General features: G+C 30.9%; 2 protein-coding genes across 2 annotated transcripts; both read left to right on the forward strand.

Annotated features, from left to right (window-relative positions):
- The first annotated feature begins 1,319 nt into the window (after positions 1 to 1,319).
- Prosalpha2 (proteasome alpha2 subunit) lies at positions 1,320 to 3,170 on the forward strand. Its single transcript, XM_018460818.1, has 3 exons — positions 1,320 to 1,506; positions 1,969 to 2,301; positions 2,739 to 3,170. The coding sequence occupies exons 1-3, from the start codon at positions 1,466 to 1,468 to the stop codon at positions 3,067 to 3,069; spliced, it is 705 nt and encodes a 234-aa protein (XP_018316320.1). The 5' UTR covers positions 1,320 to 1,465; the 3' UTR covers positions 3,070 to 3,170.
- A 1,015-nt stretch (positions 3,171 to 4,185) lies between these two features.
- LOC108730836 (vesicle-fusing ATPase 1-like) lies at positions 4,186 to 7,547 on the forward strand. The gene is made up of 7 exons (XM_018460762.1): positions 4,186 to 4,195; positions 4,302 to 4,405; positions 4,897 to 5,019; positions 6,429 to 6,722; positions 6,824 to 7,008; positions 7,096 to 7,257; positions 7,430 to 7,547. The coding sequence occupies exons 1-7, from the start codon at positions 4,186 to 4,188 to the stop codon at positions 7,545 to 7,547; spliced, it is 996 nt and encodes a 331-aa protein (XP_018316264.1).
- Positions 7,548 to 12,242: the final 4,695 nt, after the last annotated feature.

Here is a 12,242-nt window from a genome sequence, read left to right on the forward strand (position 1 = left end):
CAGCCAATCTTTTTTTTCAGTGTATTAAAGTTTCAATTAAAATGTTGCAGTATACATACCAGATTTTTTTAAATATGAATATTTTATATATGTATATTATATATGTGTATAATATACATGAAGCAATTTAAAATGCCATATATTCTGTTCTGTTTTTCCATGCAACAATCATATATTTTATTAAATAAGAATATTTGCTTCCCAGTAAAAATTTTTTTATGCATGAATATATATTATATATAAACATGTATAAATATTCATAAACATATATAATTATGTATAAGATATGTCCACATACATCCCAAGGAGCACAAAGTTATGAGAAAATTTATATAACTTTATAAAACATTTGTACCATTTACATATCGAAAAATTATATGATTAAAAAGTTAATGTCGGTTATATTTGCAGTTTTTAAAACGTCTATATAAACGCATAACATTTAGTCAATATATGTATATATTCATTAGAAATTTATATAACGTCCATACGACTCTACACAAGGTAATCGTTAACTTAACTTTTTAATTTAATTTAGTTACATTTTATCGGTAACTATTAACTTTTAATTTGATTTTTTTTAAGTCAATTCTCAGACGATGCAAGAGGATGAGTATATATAATTTAGTAACTTTATATTGTATAATCGTTACTTGCGAACAAAAATAACCAGATTCTTTAATAAATATGCTGTGAAAAAGGAAAAATACGAAAAATTATGTAAAATAGTCACTTTTTCTTCTTCTTTCTTTTTTTTTGGTTGTTCGTTAGGATCAAATTTAACTTTTAACTTTTCAATTATTTTTTTTATTAACTTAACTTTTAATTCAATTAATTTCATTATGGATTAACTTGTATTTTAATTAAATTTTCAAAATTGTTAACTTTAACTTAACTTAGTTAAAAAAAAAGTCAACCCTGATGTTATGTAAAAATTGCATTATAATTTATTTTTCATTAGTATCAACTTCAATTAATAAATCGTTAACGTTAAAATACACTTTCAATAAATTTACATTAATTAATGCTTTTACTATAGTATTTTAGTAAATATAATATGTATATTTAGCAATAATAAATATGTTTATTTTTATATTTTCCTTATTTTCTCTGAAATCTTAAGAAATTATATACATATACAATTACGAATAAATCTATATTATATAATTATTAAATTTTACACTATTTATGCAGTTATAAAAAATTTGTTCACGAATTATATATGAATTAAACTGTCATTTTTTAATAAATTTTTTAATAATAAAACAAAGTGTAATACGCGCGAACATTTTCAAAGTCATGTTTGTTATTTTATCTAGAGATTCCTAGGAACATTTTGAGTGCAATTCTCGTACAGTTGTCGAACCATTCTGTCAAGCTACACTTGTGTAACCCGTGATACACCGTTGTAGTAGCTTGATATTGCGATATTGCTGTCGCTGTGTATTGCTGCAAAGTGATTGTCATGGCTTCGGAACGATATAGTTTTTCGTTAACAACTTTCAGGTAAATATATTTATAGTGATATAATCGCGTATAAAATCAAACAGCGCGTTTCACCGCCAATCTTCCGTATCTGTGGTAAAAGAAGGGTGCCACTGAAAACGGATCAAATAGTAACTTAACCTCTCTCTAAACCGGGCTTATACCTGGCACATTCTCTATTTATTATAAATAAAAATTTTTGCCTTAATTAACAGCGTCTTATTAATATTAGTCGTTTATTGACAAATATATAAATAATCATTTTGTTTGAATATATTTTATTTGAAAAAGCCAAACACATAATATGACAAGATGACTCGTCAAATTCTTGGGGTACATGTGTCAAGTCTAAAAATACAAGATCATATAAAAATTGATCATATAAAAATTATATAAATAACACAATTACAAATATTATAATTATTCATAATAATTTATATATTGTGTAATTCATATATCGATTAATGACATTGTGTTTTACAGTCCATCAGGCAAGTTAGTGCAAATAGAATATGCCTTGGCTGCAGTAGCCGCTGGCGCGCCTAGCGTGGGCATTAAGGCGTTAAATGGTGTTGTTCTGGCTACAGAAAACAAACATAAATCCATTCTCTATGATGAGCATAGCGTCAGCAAAGTCGAAATGATCACAAAGCACATTGGCATGGTTTACAGTGGTATGGGTCCAGATTACAGATTATTAGTAAAGCAAGCACGGAAAATGGCACAACAGTATCTCCTAGTATATCGAGAACCTATCCCGACTGCACAACTCGTACAACGCGTTGCGATGGTCATGCAAGAGTACACGCAATCTGGGTGAGTTATAACAAATTTGGTCACTTGTACTATACTAGATTAGTGCATACTAAAAACTGCTATTCATTAGAATTGGCAAAATTAAATGTGAAATATTTTAAACGATTAATTATTTGATAATGATATTGCCACATTATTTAATATGCATGTATTATTTTATTGTCAAAATTGATTATATTATGCCATTATTTAGATATTTTATATAAAGCAGCCTTTAGTACTAATCTAATATAGTGCGAGTGATCCAATTCACCATTAGTCTTCAACTGTAATTTGTACTTGCTCTTAAATTTTAAATATAAAGTTATATATTTTTTAATGTTAAATTATTTGATTGAATATATATAATATGAAGATATGTAGAATGTGTCTCTGATTATAATAAGAGATAATTAGACAAGCAGTAATACTAAATTGTTGCCATTGCTAATTTATAGAGGTGTTAGACCTTTTGGAGTATCTCTTCTGATCTGCGGTTGGGACAATGACAAGCCTTATCTATTCCAATGTGATCCATCTGGCACATATTTTGCATGGAAGGCAACCGCGATGGGCAAAAACTTTGTTAATGGCAAAACGTTTCTCGAAAAGAGGTATAGCGAGGATCTGGAATTGGACGATGCTGTTCACACTGCCATCTTGACGCTAAAGGAAGGTTTCGAAGGACAGATGACTGCGGACAATATCGAAGTCGGCATTTGTGACGCAAACGGATTCAGAAAATTGGATCCATCCAACGTGAAAGATTATCTCGCGAATATTCCTTAAGCTTATGTGAGAATTTCTTTTTTTTTAATATATTCTTGGATTACTTCGTAATCGTTAATCAATTTGAATCAGGTTCTTGCAATAAATGTCCTTTCTCCAAAGTAAAACAATTAATTGTACTTTCTTTCATAACAATAAAAATTGTACAATATTAAACAAATTATAACGGTTTATGTAGTAAGATATATAATAACTATATGACTATATATCTTAAACTATATAGATGTATATATTAAGAATTATCTACATTTCTGAAGAAGCTTCTAAACTTGATTAATCAACTGTTTATATTAGCGAAATTTAATAATACATTGGTTTATGGCGTCTCACTACTGTCCGATACCTAGTTTTTCCGAACTTTTCATTAAATTTAATTTTTACAAATTGTTCTAGCCTTACATCTTAATCCTTCGTAAAATGTCCATGAGACTCGGAGTTGAAAATGGAGATATATGTAAGAAAAATCCATATTGAATTCGAGATCTGCAAATTACAAATCGACTGTTCTCGTACGGAACCATGCGTAACACAAAATTTAGTAATAAATAATTATTAACATTCTATTCATCATCATCGTTATCATCAAAGGCATTATAGCTCAAGTTATATCATAGCTCTTCAATTGTTCAGTTTTATGATAGGAAGTCATTCTTAACACTTTATACAGGGTATCCGGAATTTAGCGCATCAGAATATCATAGCAAGATAGAGACTAAACTAAATCGAAAAATCCTCTACCATTTTTCAATTTTCACAATAGTTAAGGGGATGCTGGAGCCGCCTGTATTACCGATAAAACTAGTTTTCGACTCAGTTTGGTCTGCTCTATCTTGCTATGATATTCTGATGCGCTAATTTCCGGACACCCTGTATATCTATAAAATTTATAAAGATCAAAAATCGAATATTTTGTCTGTATAGATTAATTTAATTTTTACATATTTCGTATTCTCATATTTCGTTTCTATGTGTCACAGTCTCGATGTTTCGAAGATATCTTAACATAAAGTAACAATAAAACATCCGAAAATCATACTCTAACAAAGTAGAATGTAGATGATCAAGATTTTGATAATATATATTTAACGAATGTTTAAAAAAGCATGTCCAAAAGTGATGGGGATGCGTATGCGTTGGAAAATCGCACAATATGTATATAAAACTAGAGAGCTTCTCTGATAGGACTCTAAAGTTTAGCAAAAAATGTAAAATCAAATAGCGCTTTTGGCCAGATTTGCACCAACGTGGATTGAAAAATGCTTTGCTATTGGTTGACATCATTGATGTTATACACTCTATTAATAGGGGAGCACAAATCGTCATTAAGTTAACTCAGGTTAGTACAAACTCGATCGGACCAAAAAGAGTTTCGATTTTATCTTTGGTATCGTGTTTCCTACGAGTGTCGGAAAACTTTACTGAAGAGCAGAAGAAGAATCTCAATTCCTGTTTTGTCTATTGTTCGGATTGAATTTGCTTTAGGTATTAATATTCTCCATAAAGAAGTCTGTTCAAGTCAGTTTCTATTTCCTTTTGTGATACAAGCATCGATTCGAATCACTATTGCATCAGAAGATTCGCCAGGTCTAGTCGTTAAAATTTTTGTAAGTTTCTGACAAAACTAACTTTCTCTTCTCTACAATTGCCTTCTATAATTCTATATTTATTTGATAATATTTATTCGATTTATCCGTGGAAGATTGGAGGGAAAGAACTGTTACTGGCCGTATCGTCTCCAAGTGTAGATTTTTAGACAAGAAAATTAGGATCTCTCAAATAAATCGTCAAGTGTCTAAACATTCTAAACCTCTAAATTTTAAAAAACAGAAACGTAATAATTTAAATATGGAAGAGGGACGTAAGTCAGATATGGAAAATGTTAGTGAACGATGGAATTCTGAAGAGATGGAAAATTATGCAGAGGAAAGTTCTCCATCAACTAACACAAAGGTCAGTTTTGATTGTTCGATTTTGAACATATTATACAAAATCGTGCGACATTATTTAACATGCTCGAAAACATCGATTATATGTCCATGAAAATAAAAGACGAAAGCAAACGTGAGTGCGCTTTGTTCCACGCGATCAAGGTTACATTTGAAAACACCATTCGAGTATATTCTTGTATATTATTTTATCCTTGTTCACCGAATGTTAAGGACGTTTTATACATATTTTCAAAATGATAATAAAATTATGAAAAAAATTACAGATTATTCTAAATCACATTTAAAAATAATACGATGAATTTGGTGATGGTTTACTATCTGGATCATAAGTGATTTTAATAGTAGTATTTTTTTAATCTGTTGCTCTCTCTCTAATAAAAAATATATGGAAACGTATTATAAGATAAATGATAAAAATTTCAATTTTTTAATATATTATGTACTCAAGATTATTTACGTAGAGTTACATTGCGATGTATGAACTAGTTGTCTAGTAAATAAATAAAATATTAATAATTTTATTTACGCAACTTTCATATGTATATAGTTTATTTGAAGTGTAAATATTAAGCATACTTCCAAATTTAATTTTCTTTGGACGGATTGTACTACATTGATCTAATACATCCTTAAAGGGGATACATTTTTAAAAATTCCATTTAAAATTGATTTTAAACATAATAAATACTTAAAAAATATATATACATATATCAGAAAAAACTATTTTTGCATTCGAAAACTATTTAAAATACCTATTTATCCATTTTATATTTAAAATGGATTGGAAAAACGTATTTTGCATTTTAAATACACTTTTTTAAAGTATTTTATATTTAGTATTTTAAATAGAATTCGAAAGGCATTTTACCCAACTTTGTAGATGAGAAGCTTATGGTAACTGTAAGCGATTTTTTTTCTGTGCATTGAAGCATTATATTAAACTAGTAAGTCGAGGATTGAAAATTTTTATTGTTAATTGAATGAATAAATGATTTTTATTTATTAATTATTCTTACAATTGAACTATTTTATCAATTGTAATTAAAATATCATCTAAATTATTCTCGTCTGTATATTCATTTAAGGCTTTTTCTTATTCTTTTGTAAAAAACTGTTTATATTTCTTGAATTTCTGAAATTTTTATTTTTTTAAAAAGTAGTTATCACATCTTTTTCATTAACATTTACAAAGAAAATGAAATGCAAAAAAGTCAGAAATTTAAGCAATTTTTTTTTACTAAAAATGCATTTTCTCACTATTTCGTTCTACTTCGCTTTAACTTTATCATTTTTGTTTCCAGTAACTAATTTTACATGAAAATACATAATTTTTAGATAGTAAAATTTAATCTTGCATTTATATAAGATGTACAATATAATAGCTAAATGTTATATTTTCATATCTTTCAGTCATTTAATACAAGTACTGAAGTATTAAGTAAATGGTTAGACAATAAGATTATTACTTGGGGTAACCCGGTAACTGAAATTCTCGAAAATGGCAATTTATGCATTAAAGTTGCTCGGGAAATTGGGCTCTTTTCTGTTCTTTTGATGGGATTACCAAAAAGTGGAAAAACAACGCTTGCCGCACAAATTGCAAAGAATTCAAACTTCCCATTTGTTAAAGTTATTACATCTGAAGACATAATCAGCCTTGATGAATTTGAAAATGATTCTGCAAAATGTCGTTTTATACAAAAGGTATGATGTAACTCATTTTGTATTACACAAGTTTATAAGTAAATTCTTGTAATTATATTTGTCGTAGATTAGAATAATCGCTTATCGTTTGTACATTTTAGGTGTTCGATGAGGCATATGGTTCACAGTTCAGCTGCATTATAATTGATAATATTGAACGTCTACTGAATTACTGTCCAATTAACTCAAAGTATTCTATTCTGATATTGCAAACATTTTTTATGTTATTAGAGAAATCACCACCGTCTGGTCATAAACTGTTGATTTTGTGCACTTCTAGTTACCAGTAAGATAAGAACTTTCTTGGCCATAAAGAAAAAACAATTAACAAATGTATTCTTACATATTCTCAATAATGTATTTCTTTTTGTAGACAATTTTTAAACGATGTGGAATTACTTTCAACATTTAACGTCATTCTTCATGTGCCTAATTTGTCAACCGTTGATCATATGTTTAACGTGTTGGATGAAGTTAATCTTTTTTCAAAACATAAAATGGCTTCCTTTCAGACAAAGCTTCAAGGAAAGCAACAGTATGATATTACTGAAATCTTTAACAACTTTATTAAGACAATATATATATGATATCCAATAATGTGTAGATACAGCGAATATTTTGTTATAGATATTTTATCATTATGAATTTCTCATAATATAAACACTTTCTTTATATATATTCTATCGTTATACATTTTATGATTTCAGAGTATTCATTGGTATTAAGAAATTACTTTCTCTAATAGACATAATACGTCAAGTGGAACCAAGCGACAGAGTCGAAGAATTTTTTACAAAACTGATGGAAGAAGGCGGTTTACAGTAAGAGTTCGTTTTGAATTGCATTAATTGATATACATATAATTATTATTACTATTATTATATCATATACGTTTTATTGTTTAAAGATTAAAAAATATAGTATAATAAAATAAATCACGTTTTTAAGCAGAGACACAAACTATCTTTTTTGACAATCTTTATTTTGATATTATTTGCTAATAATAATTTTGTATGATTTTAATCGTACGGAAGACTACGAAAATAAAAACAAAACAAAAAGTCTTTTAAACTCTTTTTATGTAAATTATAGGTAATACAAAATATATTTCAAATACAGCCTTGACCAAAAAATAAAGGTACCTATTTTTTTCTGAAATTCTTTTACCTGTATTGTTTCCTGTTAATTACCGACATTATACATAAGTAGGGTTTATGAAACAAAAATCCAAAATTTTTTCGTTAAAATATGATTGTGCAGATCTTGAACCTAAATTAAAAGAAATTTGAAAATTAAAAATTTAGGACACTTAAAAAAATTCGATTTATTTTTTTTTACAAAGTGTCTTGAATTTTTTTAATTTTTGATTTTTTTTTAATTTAGGTTCAAGATCTGCGCAAGATCATATTTTAACGAAAAAATTTTGGATTTTTTATTTCAAATAATTAGAACGACCTATAGCCTGCACCGCGCAAAAAAAAGGAGTCAACTTCAAGCAGCTTAGCGCCGCCATTTTGAATTTTTATGACACAAAAAAAAAATTTTTTCTTATAGCATTTATTGTCAATATTACGATGTTCTTTACCAAAGTTTAATAAACCTTTTTATTTTTTATAAATAAATTCGTAAAAAAACGCCTGTTTACATGACTCTCCCCCCTTAAATCGCGTCATCAATTTTATATTTTTATCGTCAGTACGTAGCTACGTAGTTCCCAAATTGAAAATGGATGTACTGACGCTAGTGTACGGGCGATTTTGAAGAATTCACAAAAAACACCCTCTCAGGGAACGACCCCTCTCAGATCTCTGCTTTCAGGTTTTTCTCTCTGCCGATCGCTACAGTCACTATCGAGAAAACGACTTTCGCATCGCCGTTGGTAATTATAGCGATGTGCAGATCTAACGTGCGAACATAGTTACCGATCGTGGCCGGCTGAGACCGCCACGCGACGAGACGGAGCAGTCGATTGCTGCGCGCGCGCGTGTATCGATCGCGTGTTCGGCCAGTGGCAGGCGCACCGGTATAATCAGGCGAGGTGCGATCACGATATCGGGAGGATGCCGTTGCCGCCGCCACCGCCGCCGCCGTTGCTTCCGCACCATTCCGCACGGCTTTTGCAGTTGGTGCGCGGCTGGCTGGCCTACCGGCTCGTCTCCATTTACGTCGCTATTCACCCCCGCGCCGTCGTCAGGCTATTATGTCGCCGCCGCTTCCCTCGTAGTGATTGTTTAGCTGCAGGCCAGTCTCAACGGGCGGCTTACGCCCGCCTCCTCCTCCCCATCATCCCATCCCCTGAGAAACGAATGTCCGCAGGTAAGGCGATCATCCCTGTCGCTGCCATTCTGTCATCTTGTTTTATTCTATCGCATTTTCTCTCCACGCGAAACGCGTCGCGGAGGCTCGCGAGGGGCAAGAGACAGGCAAGAGAGACCGAAATGTCGAGAGACTGTAATTGAATCGAGCAGATTCGATCGTCGCTGCGCGCGACGTTTATAACCTGTCGCGAGCACATTGGCAGTCAATCGCCATCGACTTGCCAATTATACACGACGAGCCTCTGTCCCGCGATGAAATTTCGAATTTGCTAATTCAGCTTGGTTTATCGACCGTTTTGGCTGTCGGCACAATGTCGCGAATCGTTGACTGTCGAAAAAGCGTCGATCATTTTTATCACGTTTACTTTCTCTCTCCGTTGTTTTTCGCGTTTTTTATAATAGCTTGACTGAGCTCTGCGTATTTTTGTATGAGAGTATATGTCAAAATACGTTCGTGTATTGACATTTACTTTTTGCCACGTATTTTAGGTTACATTTTTAAATATTTTTCTGCAAAAGGCATGATATTCCCATGTATTTAATTAAATAAAGGCTATTATTTAACACATTGCTGGATCCACCAACAGTAATGCAAATTAATAACGAAATTACCGGCTCTTTTCTGTCTCTGCCTTTTTTTTAGTTCAAATCCACAGAGAGGGAAAAAAATCTGTTAATTTCAGGCTGACATAATTGGATATAATAACGAAATCAACAGTAACGAATTATAATAGTTAATATATAAACTATGCATAATTCAGTCAAATAAATAATTCAAAACAGCGATTATTGTTTCTCGATCGAAATGAAATGGCTGCTCATTAAAAGGCAGGACGAATTAAACGAGCAATCACATACACACTTGAAAAATTTGTATTAAATTTAACACATTTCGCACTCAGCTCACTTAAATTTTTATATTAATTTAACACAAGATGAATATATATATTAGAAAGTAATACAAATATTATGCAAAAAAGATTAAAAAAGGTAATGAACTTTTTTTTTAATGTATATATCTCGAAGCTCCTTAATTCTATCGACTTTTACACATCATGGACTTGTTCCTTAATCAATTCATCGATTGAAAAAAAATTAATTGAAATATGTCCATTTTTATGGAAGTTACGGTAACAAATATGGATGGGGACTCAGAGACCTAAGTGTGTATATCAAGGAAGAAAAAAAGAATGTATATAGCTAGGGTTAAAAATTTAACAGAAAATTTTAATAAAGATTTGAGTGGACTAATACAAAATGTTTTTTACTATTTTCAACACAACACACACACACACTAGAAGTCTGATTGCATTAAATTGGAATTCTGACAGATTTAGTCATAAAAGGTATCAATCAGATACTTACAGTTAAATCTAATAAAATAACAGGTAATATAGTTAAATCTAACAAAATCTAATAAATGTAGTCAAATCAAATGTTCTAGTTGAGATTGCTAGAAATTTAATTACGATACCTAATAAAATTTTGATTGATATCATCAGAAATCAGAATGTGTTTTATTCGTATCTACCTCTTGTTGGTATAATCAGACATTTTTCTCAATGCACATACATATACGGAGAGAATTTTCTTTTAAAAATTATCCTGAAAAAATATGGTAGTTGTGGTACAACACAATATTTTGAAGATTTTTACCATGCACTTCAGTAAAATTAATCAAACTTATTTTATACTTTATTGTAGTTTTATCAATGAATGAGAGAGATTTACATTAAAATTCTTCGAAATACAATATTATCCCACGACTATCATATTTTCAGGGTAAACTCTAAGAAAAAATTCTCTCCGTGTACACACACATCTATCCTATCGCAAAAGTACGATTTGTTTATACACGATCTCATTTCACGTTTCGAGTTTCGGTGCCTCTCAACGTTGAGACGTTGTTCGCTATGTACGAAACCTATACGATAGCATTATATACGCTTACAAATCGCACGGCGGCAGCAGCCCCGATCGATGCGGCCCAATTCTGAGCATGCCATAAATTTCGATCGTCGATACTATCCGAAATGCCTGACGCAGGCATGACCGTCGGCTGTTCGTTTCGAACTCGGTATGTTGGGACCGCTGTGCACGATCCGCAAAATTTTAGCAATCTTTAAGTTTAACGCGAGGTGAGAAATTTTCGAGGATGTCTAACGCTCGACGATTCGCGAAAATCCGTGATTTCTCTCTGTCTCATCAAAAATACACATTGGACTCGGAATTTTTCCCGAAAAATTATTAGCCTCAGTTTCTTGAAATAGCGAAGGAAATGTCAAAAGTCGATATGTCTTGAAATTTATATAGAACTACTACTACTAGATTCTCGTTCTATAATATATTTGACAAGAAAATCAATTTTTGAAATTTTATGCACGAGAGAAAGATCTTTTCTTCTCGTCAGAAAAAGTTAAAAATTGTTAACCGTTGAATTCGTTCTTTATAAGTTATCGTATTGAAGACTATTTTTTTTTACTTGATTATAATTATTTCACATACTAATTGTAAGTTATCTTTATGATTTTTATATTATTCAGGATCTGCACATAATGCTGGATTTAATCGGTTGTAATTACAATTCCTGTGCTTTCTTATTTTTATTCCAACGCGTATTAATGTTTAATTATACAATTATAAGTATGAATCTTTACAGGCAGAAAATACCGATTTATAGTCGACAGCGAGTTCGGAGCAAAAAAGTGGAGCAAGTCCATAATTTATGACATCCACTTTGAATATGAAGATATATCTAAAGGAAATTTTACAAATTATGGACTTATTCTGCTCTTGCTCCGACTCCTTTCATTCTTCTTCTTATACCTTTTCGTTGAAAGTAACTTCTACTGAAAATCTCGAGCAGTCATTTACAACCCCTCTCAGCTATTATAATCAATTCACTTCAGAAATATATCTAAAACTAATGTTAGATATATTTCAAACAATTCTTACGGAAATCTCAAAGCGAAACTTTATTTCAAAAAGTAACTCTCGTTCGCATCGTTCGGCATTCGGTTTATCAGCCTTTCCGTCTTTATCGACTTATCGGTCTTGTATTATCTTTTATTACGCTTGAGTTTTTCTCACTCGTGTAAATCCGCGCGCATCGGAAGAAACGATTTCGCGAGTATATTTCTACTTCTTTTCTCTATTTCTATCCCGCTCATCCGGCGTGCTATTGTCGGACAATGGCGGATTT

The sequence above is a fragment of the Mycetomoellerius zeteki genome, unplaced genomic scaffold (assembly GCF_001594055.1).
Source record: "Mycetomoellerius zeteki isolate Tzet28-1 unplaced genomic scaffold, Tzet1.0 scaffold98, whole genome shotgun sequence".
NCBI lineage: Eukaryota > Metazoa > Arthropoda > Insecta > Hymenoptera > Formicidae > Mycetomoellerius > Mycetomoellerius zeteki.